At 36.3% G+C, this 25,412-nt stretch overlaps 1 protein-coding gene across 3 annotated transcripts in view; it reads right to left on the bottom strand.

Annotated features, from left to right (window-relative positions):
• Cntn6 (contactin 6) overlaps positions 1 to 25,412 on the bottom strand; it is a 346,549-nt gene that overhangs the window by 133,852 nt on the left and 187,285 nt on the right. For all 3 annotated transcript variants that reach the window (XM_031382777.1, XM_031382779.1, XM_031382778.1), the window contains exon 5: positions 10,997 to 11,092. In XM_031382777.1, coding sequence (XP_031238637.1) covers positions 10,997 to 11,092 — 96 coding nt within the window. The remainder of the gene's footprint in view (positions 1 to 10,996; positions 11,093 to 25,412) is intronic.

Genomic DNA, 25,412 nt, shown 5'->3' with positions numbered 1-25,412 from the left:
TACCGTTATCGTTCTCTTCTGCCCTGCTCTCTTCCCACATGGGCTATCACTGCTCATTCATGCCCACAGCTAGCCTGCAGGGGAAGCATCTTTTTTGTAAGTTTCATCATGAGCCACAGCTGGGACTTAATTTGTATATTTTTTAATGGGGAAAGAAAAAAATAGGCCTTCCAAGTTAGAAGTTTAAAAACCTTCTCATTTGGCTTTTCTTAATTAAATGTATAATTCATGAGACACTTAGTTTAAAGCCATTGGATTCTTAAATATTCTCTCTACCTTCTATGACATTTATCTGTTATTAATGGTGCAGATGAATTCTTATTGTGATGATTCAGCAGTAACATTAGTACAGAATAATAATTGGTCCTTTCTGGAGCATTCTTGTAGTTTTTCATTGGCACCATCCTCTACAATTCTATTATTATTAAAAATGGCAGATCTGCAGTAAGCAACTGAAAACGATGTGCTGCTCTCTCAAGCATGCAACTAGTCCTATTTCCCCAGAGGACAATTGTAGTTTTGACATATTTAATAGCCTTACAAGTACTAGTGTGATATTTAAAATATGAAGACAAAAATATAAATGCAAATGCAACCATTACATGGAATATTTGTAGATCTTTGACAAAAGAGACCAAAGAAATAAACATTGACCCTCCTGTTCCCAAAACTTTATAGGGCTGCAAAACAGATCTAAAAATTGATATCATGTTTCTTGAAGTGAATATGCATATATATGTATATGTATATATATAAAAAGACTCTGAAATATAATACTCATACTAATGGATAATCTTCCCTTGCTTTTGGCATTCCAGAATGTGTACACTTTATTATAATACTTCAAATGTAACATAAGCCTTTAGGATTCAAGCCGAGGAACTCTTGGTTGATCAATTATGGGTACACTAGCTCAATAGTAAAGATCTACTCGAAGAATAGTAATTCCTTTATTATCTTGAATTCTTTGAGGGTGTGTGGAGCAAAGTTATGATGCAATACTGAAAATGTCCTTACATGCTTTTCATCTGTCCCTATTTGATCACCTATGTGGCCTCCAAACGCTGCTTGGCTACCAGGATTTTATTAGATCTCTTCTGATTTACACACCTATTCACTGAAACTACGGAAAGGGAATTCTTGGGGATTGCAAACAACCCAATAAAGGCCCCATGAGGATCCATTATGGCTGAGTTCCAGATATTCCCAGGATTTATTATATACTGCAAATTCTACCTAGAGAAGAAGTGAAAACACAGTTTGTTTTGGAACCATCTCTGGGAGAACTCTAAATTCAAGAAACATAGAGAAGTTTAGGTGTATAAATGTATAAGGACTATACAGGTTTTCTTCGTCGTAATATCTATACTCTATGGAAGTACACAGAGAAGAGGGTTATATACTCTGTTGCCAGGCAAGGATGGCTTACGACATCTAAAAGCTTTCTCTCAAGATCTGAGTACATTCTCATTTACATACAATGACAAGATGATGGTACATGTGTTGTCCGTGTGGCATCTAGTAGTCAAAAATGATGCATAATCTTTTTTTTTTTTTTTTTTTTTTTTTTTTTTTGGTTTTTCAAGACAGGGTTTCTCTGTGTAGCCCTGGCTGTCCTGGAACTCACTCTGTAGACCAGGCTAGCCTCGAACTCAGAAATCTGCCTGTCTCTGCCTCCCAAGTGCTGGGATTAAAGGTGTGCGCCACCACTGCCTGGCCAGAATTCTTGAACAGTGACCTATACAGTTTTATGTTTTGTTCTCTTCACTGTGGGCATATGTTCGTGTACACAGGAAAGTGCAACAAGTGCTCTTGGAAAGGGGCTCGACTATACATAGGCCATGGAGGACATCAGCAAAGTGTCCACCTGTACAGCTTTTGAGAAAACAGCTGCGGAGGTTAAGGCTTTCAGGGTACAGTGAATGTTTAAGGAATATCTCTATTTACTTAACCTCTGACCTAGTTTCTGCAGGTAAACTCAAAAAATTAATTGTTTCCCCAGAATGCACTTCAGTGAAATAGTGCTTGAGTTTACCCTTGTGTTCCAGGGAAAATGTCGAGATGTTCCTTTATGGCTCTCTCTGGGAAGGAATTTTAGTAAAAATGTGACTTACCGAATTGAACATTGGTCTGTTATAGGAGTGGTAAAGTCATATACTTCCAGGTTACAACACTGTTCATGCATTTTAAGCTATACAATCCAATGTTCATATGCCTTTCTATACATTTTGTAATACTTAGACATTCATCTAAGTCATGTATAAGTATAAACCCATTGATAGTCCCATGGCATCCTTGAATCCCAGATATAAAATCTTGAACAAATTAATAATGTTACAGTGATTACTAAAGTTACAAAAGTGAGATACATTCCCTGAAAAGGCAAATGAACTGAAATATGAAATTGGTTATATGGACTGCAAAATGCATAGTTTCTTGGTTATTATTTATTATCTTGACATAAGCTAGAACCATTCTAAGAAAGGGAACCTTAATTGAGAAAATGTCACCCACCAGGTTGCCTTTTTTGGGCAGGCCTTTTGGCTATTTTCTTGATTAATGGTTGCTATGAGAGCACCTAGCCCACTGTTTACTACCTCTGGGTTAGGTTGTTCTAGGTGCTATCTTCCTAGCTGAGCAAGCTGTAAGGGGCAAGCTAGTAAGCCTCATCTCTCCATGCCCTCTCGCTCAGTTTCTGACTTGAGTTCCTACCTTGCCATTCTGCAGTGGACTATGTCCAGGAATACATAAGATAAATAAGCCCTTTAATCCTCAAGTTACTTTTGGTTATGGTGTTTTAGCACAGTTAGAGAAACCCTAACAACTATGACGATAGAGGTACTCAACATCTCACACATACATGTGACAAGAAATACTATCTATGTGTGGCCTTTCTGGGTTTTGATCAAATTATGTTTCCTAGGCATTTACTCCAGCTTCTTAGTCAAATGTCTCACCATGTTACATGAGAGCTTACCTGGGAGAGAAGGACAAAGGGACAGAGGGACAGAGGTAGAGAGCAGAGCTCCTGTTTAGCAGAGCAGAAAGAGGTCTGGGAAATTTGGTAGCATTGAACTGTTGCTCTGTGGGCTTTTTCTATGCCTGCTAGATGATATTTAGGCGAAAACAAAAAGCAAACCACAAGACAATAAAAATGAACTAAAGCTTTCTTCTTTGGCATTCCAATTCTGCAGAAAAGACATTCAGTGAACTGTTGATTTAAAATCTGTACGCTACCTGACTAATCACTGTAACCCGGTCTCACCATTATTTCTTTGACCTGCACCATCGAGGGCAGAAAGTCTTCCACTCCGAAGCAAAGGGTCCACTTCTTACAGTATCCTTCAACCTCAGTGAGTACTTCAGACAATTTCTTTCCCCCCAAATGAGTGTGAACTCCATGACTTCAGACTGAGCTTAAGTCAGCTCAAATGGGACAACTGGATTGTGGCCCCACATAGGTACAACCCTAGGTACTGTAAAGGAGACTGTCCAAGGGCAGTCAGGCATCGGTACGGCTCTCCTGTGCACACCATGGTCCAGAGTATCATCTATGAGAATCTGGACCCCTCAGTGCCAAGGCCTTCATGTGTGCCCAGTAAATATAGCCCCTTGAGCTTGTTGACCATTGAACCCAATGCCTCCATTGCTTACAAAGAGTATGAAGATATGATAGCTACGAGGTGCTCTTGTTGTTAGCATGGGGGACACTACAACAATGCTTCAAGCCTGCCAGCGAGAGCAATCCTGTGGGCCTTAGAGTGCGTGGGCAGAGAGCTTCTTGTGATCAATGTCACTGTGCCCCACAGTACGCATTGTGTGAGCTGGGGAAGTGTGTGTGTGTAAGAATGAGCATGGTGTGTGCAGTATCCATAGGCGTAAAGGACACAGTCACTGGTTGTTGCCATAAACCAAGTGAAATGTAGCTCATTTGGAGATCTCTTTTTTCCCTTCAAGTGTGGTTTTCAATGGACAAATTTATTAGCATAAGTAGAAATGGAGCTGTGAACATTTCAGAGTGCTGTTGTTTTATGTAACATAAGAATAAACTGCTGATGGCAAAAAAAAAAAAATTAGTTAATATATACTAAGCTGAGCAGTGTTGTATAAACACAGCTGATGCAGTATGAACTCATAGAGTTATGGAAAAATGGGCAAGACTCTCACAAGAATAAGCCAGACAAAATGGAGAAATAACCCAGCATGGAGAAAGAGAAACTGGCACGAACTCCCACTTGTATCCAAGAAGGTATCCACAGTTGGCACCAGTTGGGAAAGTGAAAGCTAGTTTTCTTCAAGAGAATGACACTGGGTATTCCAACAGTGCTGTAATGCAGGCCCTATATTCAGGACTATTTGGCTAAATTCTTCCACATGTGTGAATGTGTATACGTGTGTTTCCTTTTTTGTTTTGATATCTTTGTTTGCTTTTATATAGAAAGAACATGAATTTTGGTGAGTAGAAAGGTGGGAGGGTATAGTGTATGAAATTCTCAAAAAGAATAACATGAAACTAAATTTCCAATCATCTTCACCTCATTTTATCTCCTTGCTCTCCCTTTTGTTTTTCCATACCATTAATTAATAACATCTAATTTCAACTTGCTTACTCCAAGGACACTGACCCAATGTTTATTCTCAAATGTCTCATCTAATATCCATCCAAATTTTAAGGAAAATATTTCCATTATACTTTCTACAAACAGACTGAAGATCATAAGTTATGATTTATTGACAGTTATCAATGGGTCTAAGTGCAACATCTCTCACCTCAGTATTATAGTCAAACTTCAAAATGATAATCTTCTTGATTGGGGAATAATAAAAATGGAAGTCACAGGAAGTGGGTCTTCCTCCTGCTCAATTTGATTTAATATATTCTGATCTTATTCAGGAAATGAAACAAAATTAAATTAAAGGCCTTAAATATATTAGAGTAGGATTCTGCAATTTCATTGATACGCATTTTAATGACTTTTTCTGTCTACACTGATGTTTCTCTTGTTCCTCTAATGTTCCAGATATGGTGTCACCATAGATTCCATGCACATGCATACACATAAACTTACACATATACATACACACACATATAATATATATATGCCTAAATTATCTTTAGACAAAATGCACCTATATCTTCATCTTTCTTCCAGAATACTCAAGCAGTAATTCTTTAACTAAAGACAAGTATTAGCAATGTCTACTATCCCCTATCCTCTGCTATTGAATTTTCTACTTCTTAATAGCTGTTATCATTATTATTAACTTTTAATATGATTTGTAAAGTAAATGACTGTCGTTTCATCCACTGTTCCCTATGAACATAGAAAAATCAAGGGTACTTATTAAGTTTACAAAAATATTTATGAAGTGATTATAAAATATGAATACTCAATAAATGATGTGGGATTATAATTAATATGTCAACATCTCTTATGTCTTTTGCATATTCAAGGAGATTTAGGATTAATTAATTAATTAGTTAGCTAATTGATTAATTGGTTTGGGTTTTGAAACATACCGTCAGTATGGATCATAGGCTGGTCTTAAAATCACTATGAAACAAGGTGTCATCAACTCATAATACTACCTCCATTGTCTCTTTAGTACTGGGTTTAACAGGCATGCTTACCAAGCTTGACATGAGTGATGTATGTGCTGTGATGATTGCCTACCAAATAAGACAACATCATTTTATTTGCTCCAGAAAGAGAAGACACACAAACTAGGAGAAAAAGAATATGCAAATTTGCCACTTTTCTCAGTATAATTTTCTTCTCTCCCATTTTTTAACAACACGATTTTGAGCCTTTCCTTAGAGTGATTTTCCACTTAAGTTAAATTGTCAACATCTTTATGATGTGAATACAAACACTAAGCTCACACAACAGTACTATCTTCCTCCACAGGCACAGTTGATCTGAAACACTGACACACAGTGAATGGTTCTATCTGACTAAAAGTTGGACCTGCAAAGATGAAATGATAGTTCTATTAAAACAAACTAGAAATTCACAATTTTTATAAGGAAATGATTGACAATATCTTATCTCCAAAGTTAAGGGGAAGATTTCCTTTGGCTATGGTAAAGACTTATCTGTTTAAAAAGATGATTTTTCATTACTTAAAACATGAATTATTTCTTTATTGCCATTTTACAATAAAGTTTCATATGATGATGAATATACAGAAATCAACTGATAGGTACATCATCACCTTTTTTATGTACATATCTATATGGATGTATGTGTATGGATGTATGTCATCCTTTCATGATCAACTTGGGGCTTTGTCTTAGAGGGTTTTCTTATGGTTCTCTAAATTTTAGAGTATTATACATAAAAGTGCATTGTGGATGACTTGTGCAAACTTTTGTTTCAAATGACTGATGCCTTCAATCAAAGCTTACCCTGGAGGTAAGAATTCTTGATGGAAAGATTGTTTTCTGTCTAGCTCATATGTCTATAAGGAAGGACATGACTTTGGAAATATTCAGATAATTATTAGAAAAAAATATATTTGCTAAAGTACCAAACTGCAATTCAAAGAATCACTACAATGTAGTGATTGCATTTTTTGTCTTTCAGAAAATAGTGTTAAATTCCCTAGAACAGTAGTGACCTCATTGTGTCCTGTAGATAGGATCCAGGTCTGGAAGAATTGCCAGTATTCTTATCATCTGGCCAATAAAGTCAGATAACTGAGAATTATATGAACAAGGGAAGAATATAACCATCATGAAACTCCCAATTACATATCCATAGTTTTGATATTAAATGCTACCCCTACCAAAGTCCATCCAGTTAAAAGCATAGATGATGTAGTGGTGGTACAGTGAAATAGTAGACCTTTTGGTAATAGCGCTTAGTGGAAGGTCTTAAGGTTACAGAAATTATGGCCTCAAAGGAGACAGTATGATCCTATACTCTCCCTTTTTTCTCTTTATATGAAAGAGCATTTTACTATGCCACATGGTCCCCTCTATTGTCATCTGGCAATGGAGACCAATCTAAAAGCTAAGATCCCAAACAAGTATTTTATCTTTAAATATTGATTATTATATATATGTGATATATATCATATATATATATGTTTCAAAGAAAAAATACCATAATTTTAAATGAGAGAGCATATAAAAATCATATCTGACTTTATTAAAATAATATGTACTGAAGTTATAACCTATATCATGATTGTTTTCAATATAAGCACATGGGCTTCTTTTTGATTTCATGAGTCCATTCTGTGATAGGATAACTTCAACCTCCCTAAAGTCCTCCTCCATCCTCCATTCTCTGTCCTCCATCCTCCATCCTCACAACCCCTCCTCCCAGAGTGATAGCCTGTCTACACTTTTGGTTAATGTTAAATGTAGGTAGAAAGATTTTATAATATATCAATGCTAGAAATCAGCTTTAATTTATTCATTCAAAAAGAGAAAGAGAAATAAATTCTTAATAATATCTGTTCAGCTGGAGGACAATAATACTTTATGGTCTATTGATGTTATATTATCAGGTTATGTTAGATTATATTTTTATATCGGGTTAACTTTTAATGCTATGTCATGTTATATTGTAATGTTATAATACTAAAGGAAGAAAATCTCTCTCACTAGGATTCCTAAACCCAGTCTACCCCCTCCTCAAACTATCTCAAAGAAAAATTTAAGTAACCCCACTGTCTTAGGGTTTTAGTGCTGTGAACATACAACCTGGCTAAGTAAGACTTAACAACAGAGGAATGGATACAGAAAATGTGGCATATTTATACAATGGAGTACTACTCAGCTATTAAAAACAATGAATTTATGAAATTCTTAAGGAAATTCTTATGGATCTGGAGAATATCATCCTCAGTGAGGTAACCCAATCACAAAAGAACACAAATGGTATGCACTCTCTGATAAGTGGATATTAGCCCAGAAGCTCAGAATACCCAAGATATAGTCCACAAACTAAATGAAACTAAAGAAGAAGGAAGACCAAAGTGTAGATACTTTGATCCTTCTTAGAAGGGGGAAGAAAATACCCATGGAGGGCATTATAGAGACAAAGTGTAGAGCAGAGATTGAGGGAATGACAATTCAGAGACTGACCTACCTGAGGATCCATCCCACATACAATCACCAAACCCAGACACTATTGTGGATGCCAACAAGTGCTTGCTGATAGGAGCCCAATATAGTTGTCTCCTGAGAGGCCCTGCCAGTGTCTGACAAATACAGAAGTGGATGCCCACAGCCATCCACTGGACTGAGCCCAGGGTCCCCAATGAAGGAGCTAGATAAAGGACCCAAGGAGCTGAAGAAGTTTGCAGTAGGAAGAACAACAATATGAACCAACCAGTACCTCCAGATCTCCCAGGAACTAAACCACCAACCAAAGAGTACACATGGTGGGACTCATGGATCCAGCTGCATATATAGCAAAGAGTGGCCTAGTCAGTCATCTATGGGAAGAGACGCCCTTGGTCCTGAGAAGGCTCTATGTCCCAAAGTAGAGGAATGCCAGAGCCAGGAAGTGGGAAAGGGTTGGTTAGTGAGCAGGGGGAGGGTGGTAGGAGTAGGGGGTATTTCAGACGGGAACCAGGAAAGGGAAGAACATTTGAAATGTATATAAAGAAAATATCTAATTTTTAAAAAGAGCACCATTTAATTGGGACTGGCTTGAAGGTTCAGAGGTTCAGTCCATTATCAACAAGGTAGGAGCATGAATCATCTAGGCAGGCACAGTACAGGAAAGAGCTGAGAGTTCTACATCTTCGTCTGAAGCCTGGTATCAGAATACTGACTTCCAGGCAGCTAGGATGAGGGCCTTAAAGGCAACAAGGTCAGTGACACATGTTCTCCAACAAGGCCACACCTACCCCTTCTAACAGTTCCACTCCCTGGGACAAGCATATACAAACTATCACATCCACGAATGTTCATACTATAGATCCAAGGAATATATTTTACATACTTACAGCATAAGTGAGGGGTTGTTGGCCTGAGTAGTAGTGACAACAAAATTACATGGGAAGATCTTTACCCAGTATAGATGATGCTTTCTGCACAGTCATGTAGATGGATTCCCTTTCCATTAACCCACTCAGAATACAAAATATATCTCTCTGTATATAACCCCAGACAAGACCATGTGCAATGAGGGCAATGTTGCATACAATTGCTTGGGAATGGTGGATGGAATCTCAGATGAAAGTCCAATGACCATCTCAAACTCCTCCTTTTATGAGATAATGTCAATAGTCCAGCCATGATGATCTGTGGCAAGCAGGCATAGATGATCTAGTTAAAACCCCAGCTGCTCTGCTTTAATGGCTATGTGCTAGAAGACTTACATTGTTATGATCCATGTTACTGATGCACATTTCCATGGAAAATCTACAAACTGATTTTCATTTCTTCTTTTTGCACTCACAAACCCTTTTTGCCAGACAAACATATAGAATTCAAACGTTATTTTTCTTTTGTTCATAGAATTTTCTTTATAAAACTCATTCAAGTTTATTTCACAGACTTCAATTGTTAAGAGATATTTTGAATAAACTTTTGTGAACATACTAGACAAACAATGTGACTTATTATTATGACTTCTTCCTTAATGCAGAACGACTCTCTTGTTCACTGTGCTAGTTGTGTGTCAACAGAAAGGCACAAAACTATGTTATACAGAAATTGCTCTAAAAGGCACCAGCCTTTATGACCTAGTGTCACTATGAAGTTTATAATGACTTTTTAAGAGAGGTAATATTGATATCATCATATAAGAATTAGAAATAATTTATATCATAAAAATCAACAAACTCTCACATATACCCAATTAAATAAGGCATTTTATAATATTTGAATAAATTAGATATAGAAGTATCACAGCTCAGAATAACTGAAAAACCTGTAGCTAATGTCATGATTAATAAGGAATAATAAAACATTTTCTCCTCTAGAACCATTAACATTGTGAAGATAGACACTGCTGTTATCCAGTATAGTATAAAATGGCAGCCCTACCAATCAGACAGGAGAAATAAATAAAACTGGAAGAAAAGAAGTAAGAATGATTTTAATTTATTCCTCTTTGAAGATCATATGATTCTATATGTAGAAAACACCAGAGATTGCATAAAAAGACTCCTAGCCAGTAAACAAATCTGGCAAAGTAGCAAAAGACACCACACAAAAATCAATAATTTTCTTATAATAAAAGAAACAGATAAAACTTTTCCATTGGGGAAAATCTTAAACGAATGAACATCTGACACTTGGGAATAAACCTACTTAAGGGAATAAAAAAGCTCTGAATGAAAATATGACAGTAGAGACAGAGACATAGCAGGAGACATGAAAAGACACAAAGATATGTTAAGATCTACAACAAAAACCAAAGAACATTATTTCATACTTATCTTCAAAGAGATGAAGTCCCTGTTGGCAAGTGCTAAACCTATATAGGAGGAAGTTATTGTGATACACCGACATCTTCATGAATCCATGGAATCATGCAGATGGTTCTCTATGGAAAATAAGATTTTCTTCATTCTCATCCAAAAGCCTTGGTTATTACAAAGTTCTTACTTTAATTTTTCTTGTGGTACTCACCGACTTAGTTTCATAGGACTTAGGACATAACAGTGAGAGCATTTTGCTTTAAAAAAAAATCAACAAATTCTTTCTCATTGGGAGTTGACAAAGAGAACATCTGTCTTACTCAACTTCTGTTTTGACTTTTGACTTTCATTGTACTAGAATAACCAGTTTAAAATTGTTTTACATTTCTATCATCTATGATTAAACCAAGTTGGAACAGGTTTTCCATAGCTAAACAAAAAGATAATTTTAAATAAAACATTGGGATGCAGAACTGTCTATACGGTTCTCAGGGCTTTGGTAGTTCTTGTGAGTGTATTGTGGAATGTCAATGATTGTAAGACCCTCTGTACCTCCATCTTCTGATGGAACCTAATGGATGGCAGACACAAACTACCCATAACCTACCTCCAAAATGTGGTGGTGGGCCGCAGAGGAGTACCACTCCTTGACCTTCTCGGACAGATACTGTGCTTCTGGTTTTGGTTTCAAAGTCTTCAATATCTTGAAAACAAATAAAATAGGTTCAGCATTCCTTATTTTCAGAAGTAATCCAGAAGAATCTGAATATCATAAGAAGAACTTGTGACTGTTGAGTAACAACTACTCATCTTTAGCTTACCAGAATATGTAGCTAATGGATAATTTATGTTCAGTGATGGCTCCTTCACAAAGTCTTACATTTCTTTCTACCTTACTTTTTCATATAATTCAGTCCGCTCCATGATAGACATGTTTGTTAATACTACTCACTAACTGCTTATTTTTACTCTCTCAGTTTGTAACTCAGCAGATTGTATTCTAAGACTAGTACATATTTTGTTTGTGCAGATGTAGTTTGTCTAAGAGGATATGCAGCTAATATGCTAAATCTAATGTCTTAGGTTATCAGCTGCCATTTGATGGTTAGACAATGTCTCCAGTTTAGTAGATGGACAGAACCAGTGAGACAGAAAATTCATTCTGTATTTTCTCCACATCTTTACACAAAGTTGATCCTGGACAAAGTTGTGATTTCCTACATCAAGAAACCCTAGAAAATTCAGAGATGAATGAAATCTTCATAAGCCATCTAGTTATGGCATAAATCTTTCAGTATTCCTAGAAAAAATGTCAGTTAGCCTCCAGGAATGAACAAATGTTTAATCCCCTTTGAATATCAATGTTTTCTTTGGTAAAATTCATTCATTCATTCATTCATTCATTCATTCATCCAATGAACAGATCTTGTAAAGGGCAGGAATCATGTTTAAGTACAGAAGGTATATTTGTAAGAATAACAGAGAATCACAAAAGTCTTACTCGCTGGGTATCTAATAGGAAAATCAAAGGAGTTGTAGAAAAAAGTACATTGCTAGAAAAATGTGATCACCATTTTGAAGCAGAGTCTGCCATTTGTGAAGACTTGTTCTCCCTTCTTTTATAGTGGAATGGTTGGAATTTCTCCTACTAGATGATAGATTTTTCAGATTTCTTTGTAAAATATACTCTAAACAAAAACAAACTTATGTGTATGAAAGAGCATCTCTACAAATATTCATGGTTCCTTTTCACTCAACTTCACTACCTCTTAACATGTCAAAAAAATGGAAGCCACATCATTCAGAAGCTACTTTTTAGACATGAAAGTGGAGTGAAAAGGAATCATAACAACATTTTAAGAGCCTATTGCTGAAGACCTTGACCTGACTAGGCAACTCTTCTCCTTAAGTGCCTTGTGTGGCCAAGAGGTACTTTGAAGACAGTTAAAGGACAAAAGACATCAATGGTCTTATGCACCACTAGATACTTCATGTCACAGTATTGAACACCCAGGAATAATGTACTTATTGTTACAATAGTGCAATGATAATTGTGGAGTAACTAATTGTATTTCAGTTAAATATGGTGTGCTCCAAAGGGAGGATTTTTATGACAGGTACTATAACCCTGTCTGACTGAGAATACCATAGGTCTTAAGGGATAAACATACTGCTTTGTTTTGCTAAGTGGTTATGCTGTCAAACTGCCTTCTAAATATTTATTTTTACCATAGACTTGTGCTTCTCTCAATTTTGGTCAAAGAAGTTTCTTTGCTAATAGCTAGTGGATAATGCAAAAACCTTGTAAAGGGTAGGAATGTTGTTTAAGTGCAGAAAGTATATTTGTAAGGATAACAGAGAATCACAGAAGACCTGAGTCACTGTGATTTTGCTGAGAATCTAATAGGAAAGCCAGAAGACCTGCAGAAAAAACAAAATACATTGCTAATAAAACATGACCACCATATTGAAGCAGAGTACAAATAACATTAAACACTCACTTGTAGGTGGTCCTAGATCAGACTTTCCATGCAAAGTTTGCAGAACATTGTGGAAGAGAGGTGAGGATAGCCAGGACTTGTAGACTTCTTGAAATAACATGACTGTTACACATCAAATCACAGCACTATGCTTACCCACACAAGATCAACATAATCAAAATTCTAGCATGGATTTGGGAGCTACTGGTATTCAATGAAGATGAGGTTAGGAAGAATTACTATACTTTAAGGATTGGCTAGTGATAGTTGGCTCATGACCCAGTGGATAGCCACACACACAGGCTTATGCAGAGTGCTAACTGAATTCTATCCTTTATTAATAACAAAATAATAAACTAAATTGAAACTAACCAAGGGATAGGTTGAGGGTTCAAGGCAGAGGTGCATAATTATTTATAAAAATTGGCTGTATGGCTCAGAACCACAAGTAAGTTCTATTGCGCTGGATGCCTTTTGGATGCCTTTTTGGATTAATCTCTTTATTATTGTATTTTAACTTTTTAATCTTAGGTATCCTTTGTTTGTTTGTTTGTTTGTTTGTTTGTTTCTTCAAGATAAGGTTTCTCTGTGTAGTCTTGGTTGTCCTGTAACTCAGTCTGTAGATCAAGCTGGCCTGGAACTCAGAAATCCACCTGCCTCTGCCTCCCAAGTGCTGGGATTAAAGGTGTGCGCAACCACTACCCAGCTTCTTAGGTATCATTTAAAGGAAATGAAGAAAATACAGACCTGATAATATGAGGACTTACATTTGGATCTATGAGGAAAGGGAAACTATTGCTTTCATTAAAAAAAAATGGGACTAATAAAGAAAATATCTAAAAAAAAATGGGACTAAAATTCTAAATGCACAGATTTCATAGTACAGAGAAACTATTGCTGTAGTAAAATTTAGGGTTCTGAAATTTGTATGCATATGTACTATATTGAAATAGAAGGGTAATGGTTGATTTAAGGTAATAATGAATCATTACAAAAATTGCACCCACTGTTGTTACTTAGAAAGAAGCTATATAAATGTAGAGAAGATCTATTTAGAAAATGCATAAGATGACATGGGTGGTGTGTGCACTTTTTATTTGATAGGCAAAGAGACCCTGGAAGAGGAATCACAAGAAAGACTTAGCTACTAAACATCTCTGTCTAAATTAAAAATATATATCTTAATGTCACATTAAAAATAGAAGAAATCTGTATTTCTGAATAGATCTATACCACTACTGTATTACAAAAGAAACAATATAAAACTTACATATAAGCAACTCATTAAACTACTATTATAAAGCATCTTAGAAATGGATATTGCAAAACTGTTTATAGCACAAGAGTAACTGAGGTGTGACAATACCTCTATGAACATTTTATAAACATACTATATATTACATGAGAGTAATTTTTAAGGTTTTAAACACCTCACCATAGTGGGATCTGAAAGTTATATTTATTGGATAAATAAGAGAATATAGTAGTGACATAAAGTCTATGAAGCACTTTATCCTGGTGGGGGGGGGGGCTACCACCCAGATGTATAAGAAGAGGATTTGTCACCAAATAAACTATTTCAAGCCATAGAAACAGATATGGAAAGACACTCCAATTTTTGAGATCAGTTTAGCAAATATATCTCTAGATTCAAATACTGAAAATATGTACTCTTCAGAGTTTGAGAGACAATAAAAGAGGAGGAAGGGTGAGAGAAAAATAAAGGGACAAAGAAAAATACAGACCACCGAGCAACGAAGGTGTAGAAAAAGATTAGACAGGAGTTGTTGATCATATGTTACCTTGGCAAGGGAAATTCATTGGCATTTTGGGACCAAGTCATGTAGATGAGGGCTTGTGGCTCAAAGGTGTACAAACCAACTCTTTAGAGCAGACTGAGAACATGACAGGAGATTTAGGAAGAACATGGAAGGGTTTTGAAAAATATACTGATTCATTGCTTGTTATACTAGGAGAACAGTTATCAGAGGACGGGTGGAGGAATTGTCTTTTGCAAGAAAATAGAATCAGGAGAACTTATTTTGTACTGTGGATATAATATGGTCTGCAGGGTATTTGCTGATTAGAATAAAGAGCTTTAGATAGTGGCTCCAAATCTGATAAAATTGAAAAGATATTTGTATTTGCTAGGTCATTGGAGAGGAATTTTAAGAAACATATCTGCAGTGTTTTCACTGTGTAAACCGAATGAAACTAAGAATGTAAGGAATATAGAGTATGCCTGGAGTAGCATCAGAAGGCAAGAGAGAGAAAATCAGTGTATCTCTATCAACACTATGTCCACATATACTCATCTACAAACACGAGTTGAACAGAACATTTTGCTTCCAGTTACATTTGTACAGGTAGTTATCTCTGTTTAAAGCATCTGTAGTTTACCATTTTTTACTACATTATTTCCTAAATAAATATGTTTTCTTTTCAAGATGTAAAGTACTAGATGCAGAAAAAGAGATGCATGAAATACTATGTGCATATTTAGCAATGCATCTGCTCTTGACATTTTTTTCTTGAGTATGATTTGTGCAAGTAGGCAAGCATGTGTGTGAGCATGCACATGAAGGCTGGAGGATACACTCAAGTGTCACTCTTCAGGAACTGTTTTTATTGGCCTTAGCTTACCTGGGTGAAGGTTGACTGTCCAGTGAGACCCAGTAATCCTTCCTGGTTTTATTTACAGGGGTTCTGGTGACAAATTTCTGGCCCTCCTGATCCCATATAATTGAATCCCTGTTTTCATTTGTTCTTCATCAATGGTCATGAGCTGTGTGCTAGCTGAGAATGTGGAATGCTAGGCATGTATTTTATGGAGTATTAGTAATACAATCCATTCTATTTCCTGTTTGGTTATGGCAAAACTGAAGTCACCAAATGTATTTTGGTGCCATCAGTATGAAATCATATAGCTAGTGTCATAAGTCAGTGGTTTATGCTTGACTAACAGTGCAAGAGCACTGGATTCAATCTCCAGCAATGAATAAATAAAGCTGTTGGCTTAACCTGTGATTTCTTTATGACTTGGCTTTGTATTATTTCGAACGAAAAGCTCCCTAACTATATTTCAGGACTAAAAGTTAATAAATAGGCCTTGATGTTTCTATATCGTAAAGGCCTAAGAGGTGGCTAATCTGAGAATGCTTTTATTCCTCTTCACTATTAAATTTGACAGGTATCATTAAATTATTGTTGCTTTTTAGTGGTCACAGAAAGGAAAACACTTTCAAAGTGAGTAATGAGAAACTTGGTTGCATGGTATCAGGAAGCACTAGATTGGAGTCACATCGTCATCCTCTTGTATCCAGCATTAGGAGTCAGGTTTTCAGTGTTAGTCAGAAGTCATCGTCATCCTCTTGTATCCAGCATCAGGAGTCAGGTTTTCAGTGTTAGTCAGAAGTCATCGTCATCCTCTTGTATCCAGCATCAGGAGTCAGGTTTTCAGTGTTAGTCAGAAGTCATCATCATCCTCTTGTATCCAGCATCAGGAGTCAGGTTTTCAGTGTTAATCAGAAGTCATTGGATGTATGTTGATAAGATCCCTGACACCTCATCATTGTTTTCAATTTCAGGTAAATGGTACCCATCAGTGACATCATGTCTCTGGGATCATTGTCATCACAATAGGGTTTCTACTAGCTGCCACGAACGAAATCACCTTCTCTTTAAAGTCACACAAATCTTACTAGCCATCAAAACATAGCTGTTGCAAAATGGGAGTACAAATTAATTCACAATTCATATATTAAAGCTGTTTGATAACACAGAAATCATGGTCAAAATACAATTTTGCCTTATTCACACGAGGTGCTCCCTCACAGGAGTATCCTTTCAGTTGGACATATTTTTCTGTATTGAGTCTTTATTTCAAGTATCTTTCTGCCATCTTAAAAAAAAATCACAATTTAAGTTAAGATAAATTTCGAAACAAGAACTAAGGAATTCATGTAGACCTGGAGCTTTCCTTTAAAAAATTTAGATTTATCTTTCTCTAAGAAGAGGTCAGAGAAAATCACCAATTTCTATTTTTATGTTATCTTTTTTTTTTTTTGCTTAAGAAATTGTTTTGCTGTTAGGTCACACACTGAGATTATCTCAAATCTACAACAGTTTGAGATATTCTGTAAACCACAAAGTTGACCTGCATAGGCTGTCCTTGTGTTCAAGGTTTAAGCCCTGCAGTGCTGGTTGCTGGTAAGGACCTCAATTGTTGAGGTTGCTTTCATTAAGCTATTCTGATGACCATAGCTTATAGGGCCCTGTGGTTTTATTGCCTTTTTTTCCCTTTTGGCAGAAACATAAGCAAAAATGCAGTCACAAACAAGGCTCTGTTCCAAAGCCCAGCAGGAAGTGCCCGAAAATGGCCCATAAAATGAGCTTTAAAGAATTACTGTGCCATATGCTCTCTCCTGGAACCACCATGGTACAGTAGAGGGACAAGGGCCACAAAAAATGTACTTAAAATGAAGTCCACACAATGTTAAGTATTCCAATATTCAATTGGAAGGAGAATACATATTTGCAGCTGTCACGTTTAGGAATGTATCTCAGCTTAATTAAAGCAAGATACTGTGCCTTTGATGCCAAGGCCTGAGGATCACATTCAGATGAGATGTTGGCAGGGCCAGCTCCCGAGAACGAAGGAGGCCAGTGTCTTGCCAAGTCTCATAAGCTTGCAGAAAGGTTGTTGAGTACCCAGGGTCCATCAACCAGAATCGAGATGAGAACACTTCAGCTTTTGAGGAAAGGGGAAATACATATATGCCAGGAAAATGTGGTTACTAGATGCAAAGATGAGATTATAACAAATCAGAATAGTGTGTCATCACCATTTAATATGCACAAAATAGTTTAATTCAACACTATAAGCATTCTCTTTATCTTCTCTCTTATTCATATATCAAGAATAGCTCTTGTGGGCCACATACTCTCATTAGCATGGTAAATGAATCCTCATAATTGCCAGCAATGCAGCTGAGACTGACACACACACACTGAGCTAAGGAGGAACTGAAGCTTAAAGGCTCCTTGATGCCTAGGTGACAGGACAAGATTGCATGAGAGTGGTTCCTGGGCATGTGCTCTCTAATGCGTGATGTTCTGCACTGAAGATGTCAACTAGAGTCTCTCAGTTGTGAACTCAATGTCCATTACCCTGCCAGCCCATGCCCAAACAAGCCAATCAAGTGAAGGTATTTTTTATATGAATTTATGTAAACTCCTGAGGGGACAGAAGGATGCTATTTTACTAGGTTTAGATCCATCTCTGGTTCTCTGACTTTTCTGAATCTTTATTTGTTTCTTGACATGAACTATGTTGGCTGAATTTGGACCTTATTTTAACCAACCAACCTAAAGATGAAAAGCCCCCACAGTAGTAAGGACAATACTTGTTAAGACATACTGGGGTTATGTCAGTCTTACTCATTTTTTGTTTGTTTATTTGTTTTTGAGACAGAGTATAATATTCTCGGCAGTCCTGAAACTTGCTTTGTAGACAAGACTGGCCTAGAACCCACAGAAAAGCATCTACTTCTGCGACCCAAGTGCTGGGATTAAAAACATGCCCCAATCATGCCTGGTACAAGACTTACTCATTTAATTACGATGCAGTTCAAACAAATTCGCCCTAAATATTTTTAGCTGAGGTCTTGAATCACTCTAACTATTGTTTTTTGTGTATACTTATTCTTTCTTCAATATCCCTTTACTCCCATTACTGTCTTTCAGGAGAAAAGGGATTCATATTTATTATATATGTGAATACTATATATAAATATATAGTATAAATATATATTTATTATAGTATATTTATATATATTTATTATAGTAAATTATATATATATATATATATAATCAGATCAAATAATCTGACTCCTTCAATAAATCAAAAATTAGGAAATCTGTACTGACATTCTACAAGATAGAAGAAATAACAATTTATTTCCAAGTAGTAGTGTGTTAAAGTGTCTGAACTTGAAAGCCAGACTAAATTCCCTTTCTTACTAAACCTTCCCCAGACAGACTCTGTAATCTGCTCCCAAACCTGAGACATTTCTCAGTTTCTCTCTTGATCCACACCTTAAAAGCAATTTCAATTATTTGTCTCTTTGAAGCCATTAGATCTGACATTAAACGCAGAGATTTATTTTCTCCAGCTCTTTGCTTACCAGCAATCAAATACTATTTCCCCCTTTGAGAATCTGTCTGAAGAAGTTTCAGTGTTGAGCATGCACTGGGGTAAACAGGACTCCTGAACATCTCTCACCTCCATGATGCTACTCCCAGGTTGAAGATAAGTGTTTTGTTTTGGCCTAAGGCAAAAACATTGTGCTGAGCAGTGAAATACAGATACCTTACCAAGCAAAACTCCAGTGCTGAAAGACACCAAGAAAAGTCCCTTAGTTCCGTACTGCTCCCACAGAATTTCCAGATATAACTACAGGGACCTCTCAGAATTAAGAAAGCAAAATTACTATTTAAAACTCTCAAGTCTGAATTCATATTTCTTCATACTTCTTTTCTTCTCCTGTATTTCCTATTTCTTGGGTGGTTTGAATAAGGAGAGGATTTTAGTTCTATTATTAATTTTCTCAGACTTTTATTAAGTGCCACACAAAAATATCTCTGCTTAGCCCAGTTTCATTTTCTGCTCTCCTTCTCTGGATGCTATATACTCAGTTATATTGTTCATGATATTATTGTGTTTCCTAGCTTAACTCAGTAACATAACATGACATAACCTAATAAAGTGCAATGCTATTGTCAAATCCTGTAAAAGAAGCAATAGCTAAAACTTGATATTAGACACAAATCTGGAATGCTAATATCTAAGTAGGAAGTAAGAACCTATTTTAAGAGCTTCTGGTGTCGATTCCATTTAGAATTCCAACTAAAATTTCTCTCCTTTTTTTTGTTGTTGATTGTGAAAGTATTTATGTTAAAATTCAAAAATAAATAATGGAAGCACAAGATGGCTGAGGGAGTACAGATGCTTGCTGTCAGGCTCGGAACCTGCTTTGAATCCCTGGGACCTGGTAGAAGGAGAGACTACATTCCCACAAGTTGTCCTCTATTTTCTACATGCTTCCTTGCAGCATATGCACCACACATGTGCATAACTGAGTGTATGTGCACATGCATGTAGACACACATAAAAGTTAACAAATGTAAAGAAAATAAGCAATCTAAAACCACACATAAGGCCAATTGAGTGGTTTCCTGGTTTTCTGGAAATGATAAATTGACAGAGAACTATTTTGTGTGACATTAAATTAAAGCAATAAAAAATAATCAGAGCAGAGGGCCACTATATTCCTTCCCAGCAAATCAGTATCTAGACTTTCAAAGAGATACGAATTTAGTAAATAGAACAAGTAAAAGCATTTGAAGTTGCTAAGAGCTCTCTTATAATACAGATGGACAATTAATTACATATGCTTTACTGTAATGGGCTTGTTTATTTGATGAATAATGTTAATAATAGTTATATACATAAAAAACTAGGCAAATCCTACCAATGGGCTATTTTTTCCTCTTGAACCACAAATTTGAATATCATCTTCAATTAAAAACAGATGAGAGACTACAGAAAAGGCTCCATGATTAAGACTGCTTCCTGTTCGTCTAGAAGGCCCAAGTTCAGCCGGGAGGTAGTGGCATACACCTTTAATCCCAGCACTTGGGAGGCAGAGGCAGGAGGATTTCTGAGTTTGAGGCCAGCCTGGTCTACAGAGTGAGTTCCAGGACAGCCGGGGCTGTACACAGAGACCCTATCTCAAAACAAACAAACAAACAAACAAAAAAGACCCAAGTTGAGTTCTCAGCGCACAAGGCAGGAAGCTGCCAGTGTCCTATGACTTTGGCTTTAGGGGATCAAGAGCCTTCTTCCCACCCATGCAGATACACACAAACATGTGGCATACACAAAAAAGAGCAAGTTACCTAAAAGACATCTTAAGTAAATCTACCTGAGAAGAACCGAAAGGAAGGGAGCTTTGAGAGCTTAGGGTAATTGAAGATGCCAATTCATCTAAAATATTAGCAGACAGTTCCTGGGTTGATGAATCAGAAAATAATACATAATATTATTTCATGTATAATATATACATGAAAAAATAGGTTTTCTACAGATCCTAGTTAACTCTATGAAAAGCTCTTTGATGGGATTAAATGGTCAATTCAGAACTTTAGAACCACATACTGTATCCAAATGTGCCCCACATGGTGCTGATTGCTGGCAGAGTAACACATCCTTTTTTACTTAACTTTTCTCCTCTTCTAAAATGGAATAAATTCTAGTGTAGGCCTCAAATGAATGTAATATTGTCCCCTTAAGGGCCACAGCCTTCTTTAACCCTACCTTTAATTGCTGACAAAGTCACAAATTTTAAGAGCTATCTTATTACACCATTTCAAAGACCCTAGAGGATTATCACAAACCCAGTGCAGGGTTCATGGTCAGAACAGTGGCTCTCATGAGCCATCCATAACAACTATCAGAGCTCCATTTCTTGAAAGAAACTGTTTAAATCTATGGATACTCATGGGATTGGGTTGGAGGGTTCTATGGAGGCTATAGAGTAGAATCAAAGGAGGTTCGGGATACCAATTCTATGATGCATGAACACTTCTTCTCTACCAGCATCATAAAGATGCTGAGAAAATTTCCATGAGTTTTTGGTTTCATAGCCTTTATTTTGCTAGTTTGAACAATATATTTTCTTGAGTCTGAATTTGTCTTTCTTTGCTACCTTCTAGTAGTTAGCTGAAATATTCTGTGAATGGGAAAAAAAAGTGCCTGAAGTCCAAAACATGTGAATCTTATTCCAAGCACAGCCACACTATGTTTTATTTTATTCCAGAGATTGTTTTATCAACTTGGCAAAAATTGCTAGACAGAGGGTCATTGAATCCCCACTGTCCAGAAAAGCCATCCATCTCAGTTGGAAGCTGAAGCAAGCTCTTAGCTTGGTGTTTGAGTAGCCAGGAAAAAGCCCTAGAATGCCCCTCTTCATGGTCATAAGATTTGACTTTGAGTGAATGTTCACTTTTCCCATATTTTGTTGTGCAAGAGGAACAGTGTCATTCTCTTTTAAGTCAATAAACTCTGGAGAATTTTCCCAGGGCTATTTGTGCATCCCAAGATGGGTAAATGAGATAAACATCACTCAAGTGTACTTGAGAGTAGGTGTATAGTCAGCATTCTTGGGCACATAAACCAGAGGAGGGAGGATATTGCTCAGACACTGTGTAATCGGAGGTCGTGTCTTCTTTCTAAGCATTCAAAGATTCTATTAAAGGATCTCTTAATGATGGGTAAAAATAAATCTTTGGAGGTCTCAGTGGACAATAAAGTCACCAAACCAAAGGGCAGTGGGTATTTTTAAATATGTATCAAACACATGAAGGCTACTCAGAATGGAAGGAGAGCTTTTACTGAGCTCTTTTATGGTCGTTTGAACTTTGTAAAGAAAATGGTATGTGAGCATTTTTGATTCCTATTATTATAACCATCAATTTTCATAAAACTTAAGTAATTTTCTCTGTATGGTTAAAGAGGAAATATATAATGACCCCTATCCAGCTCTGATCTAAGACATATTCATACACCAGGTACCACTCTTCCCATACCCTAAAACAGATGTGAAAATGATGAGACATAGATGAGTGAAGAAGCCTCTAATTGAAAAGTCATGTTATCTGAGAGTAAACAATATAGGTCCTATCCCTTTGTAAAATATAGCGTAGCTTTAACTAGTCCTATTTGGAGACAAAAAATGTCAGAATGGCCATGGCTTGCCAAGAATCTAATAGAATATGGCTAAAAGTTCGTTCATGGTTAGATATCATGGAAGATCATCAACCCAGAGTGGAAGTGCTGGTTCAGGTGGTTCACTACCTGACAATGTGCCTTTCTGGGAACCAGAGCATCCACCATACCCTTGGATCCATTTCTCTGATTCTGCTTGGAGCTAAACGCAGTGATTTATAGCGACAGAAGCTCAGATCTTTGGTAAAGGTGGTTCATGGGAACCACTGTATTGACTATGTTCTTCAGTCAGACCTTTCCTCTAATCAATGTTGTTTGTGATTTTATCAGACAGCTTTTAAAACTGGTGACTTCTGTGAGGTATGATAGGTAGGGTTAAAGAGTAAAGGGACATCTGAATACATTGCTCTTCTATCTCTCACAGGAACAGGAACTGAAAGTGAGTGCTAGGATAGCTTTTAAATATATACACTCTGAGTTTAGAAAGGTTTTATCCCATTGACTTCTGTGTGAAATTTATCGTAGAGTGCAACAAAAATATTTGGGCTTTGTATATCTCAGCTACTTTTCTTATTACTTTGATAAAATACCTGGCTGAAATAACTGAAGGGAGAAGAGACTGATGTCAACTTGTAATTTGAATGAACATAGTTAGAGTGAGAAGGTCTGGTAATAGCAGCACCATGATATTGGAACATATGGCTGCAACACCTCTACTCCTGACTTCTGCATTGGCACAGAAAGCTGAGATGGACAAAGAGGAGATATAGGTTACAAATCACAAATAATGTTTCCTCAAAAGTCTACTTCCTCAAAAAAGGCTCCCTTAATGTACCTTGCATAGTCTTTCAAAAGAACATCACCATCTAGGTACATGTGACCTCAAAATCATAAAATTGTTTGAGATTAAGTTTGGAATGTAATTCAACTGTTACTAAACTAAATACTAAAAATGTTAGTTACTCTTCAATGTTCTTAATGTTCTTAGTGTTCTATGACATATATACATATATATATATATATCATAATCAAGAAATTCTAATGGAAAGACAAGTTTATTAAAGTCTTAACATTTCAAATCATTGCATTTTTTCATCTAATATTTGGACAAGATGATATAAATAACTTCAATATGTGCTGCTAAATTATGTCTCATACAGATTTAGTTTATTTAAATGGCATGTTGGTTAATTTTGTATTATATTTAAGCTATTTCTTTAGTAATTTATTTAGGCAATTGTTTACATAGTCAGGTAACATCAGGGTCAACACAGAGCTGAAGATTATCTAGTATTCAGAAGTAGTATTTATTACACTATCTTTTTACCTCTACCTTCCAAGTGGTGATAATACATGTATTCACCAATTTTGGTAGTTAGTTCAAGTGAAAGGATGTTAAACATTTCATAAAGGTCAGGAGAATGACCTTTGATGATAAAAGGCATCTATAGTATCTGGTAGGCAACTCATAGTTGCCAAACTTATTGAGAAATTCCTATTTGCCAAGCACTGTCCTGGAGTCAAATATCCAGGAATAAACTGAGGAAACAGTCAGAATTATTCTTTTGTGGCAAACGAGTGTTTCTCTAATTTATTTCACACTCCACACATGGAGTTTTATGAAGCTTCACATTAAATTTGAAACATCAGTTTTGTTATTTATTTTTTCATAAAAAAGAGACTATGACGAATTATGGGAATCCATCAAGTTTGATTTGTTTCCTGGAATTATCATATCATGTACAGAATGGTATGGAGACAGTCATGGTGGTGTTATCCAGAGAAAATGTCAGACAGACCGGGACACTCTCTGCAGTTTTCAGCAGTTTGAACATGTGGCAACATCAAACATCTGCCCTGAATTCACATTTGGAAGTACGCAAATAATAGCTTAAAATGTAAAGGCTTCACCTGTGGCAGGGCACCCTGTTGTATAGTAAGGACTTATTGAACCCCTGGGTGTTTTGAGTGTAAGTCCCCATTTCCAAGTAGCAGGCATGCAAAGCAATCTATGCACCAAAACATCAACAAAAAGTGTTTTTGATAGTCTGCGTTTTTGAAAAAAAAAGTTCTCTTGCTTGTCACCACAAAGTCACTTGAAAGCAGGGAGCCAATTTGTATTCAAAAGATTCTCTTTCTATCTGAAAATGGAATATAGGCATTTTCACTAAATTGCTTCTCTAAAAGAAATAGACAGGGTCTGATCTGCATTGGCTTAAGCATATTTCTGCCTGAAGACAGAGGAATGGCCTCGTTGACCCTGAACAATCTTTATGCCTCAAACCTTGGGCATTTTTCTTCTAAATTTTTAGTTCAAAGTAATTTTAGTATAGATCATTCAAACATGGGATTTTTCTTACTCCTCAAAAGATGAAGTAATTTTAAACTATACTTTGAGATATGTGTGGGATTGCTTATGCCTGTGTATGAGCAAATATGTATGTGGATGTATATATAATTAATTATAGATAACTCTACATGTATTCTAATACATATGTGATAGAGTTTGACTTAATGTCCAAACACATGAATGGGTATTATATTAGTAAGTATTGATAATAACCTTTGAACTTAATTTATATGTTTATGGATACATATATGAGGGTTATTGTGCACATAGGAATGTAAGAAGAGGATAGATGTCTTCCTCATACAAATTTATGATTCTTGTAACCTTGAGTATGCTAGGAATTGAACGCAGGTCCTTTGCAAAAGGAGCAAGTGTTCTTTACCATGGAGCCATACATATATATATA

Source organism: Mastomys coucha, unplaced genomic scaffold (assembly GCF_008632895.1).
Source record: "Mastomys coucha isolate ucsf_1 unplaced genomic scaffold, UCSF_Mcou_1 pScaffold20, whole genome shotgun sequence".
Lineage (NCBI taxonomy): Eukaryota > Metazoa > Chordata > Mammalia > Rodentia > Muridae > Mastomys > Mastomys coucha.
The sequence above is the reverse complement of the archived record's forward strand: the minus strand, read 5'-3'. Positions and strand labels throughout refer to the sequence as shown.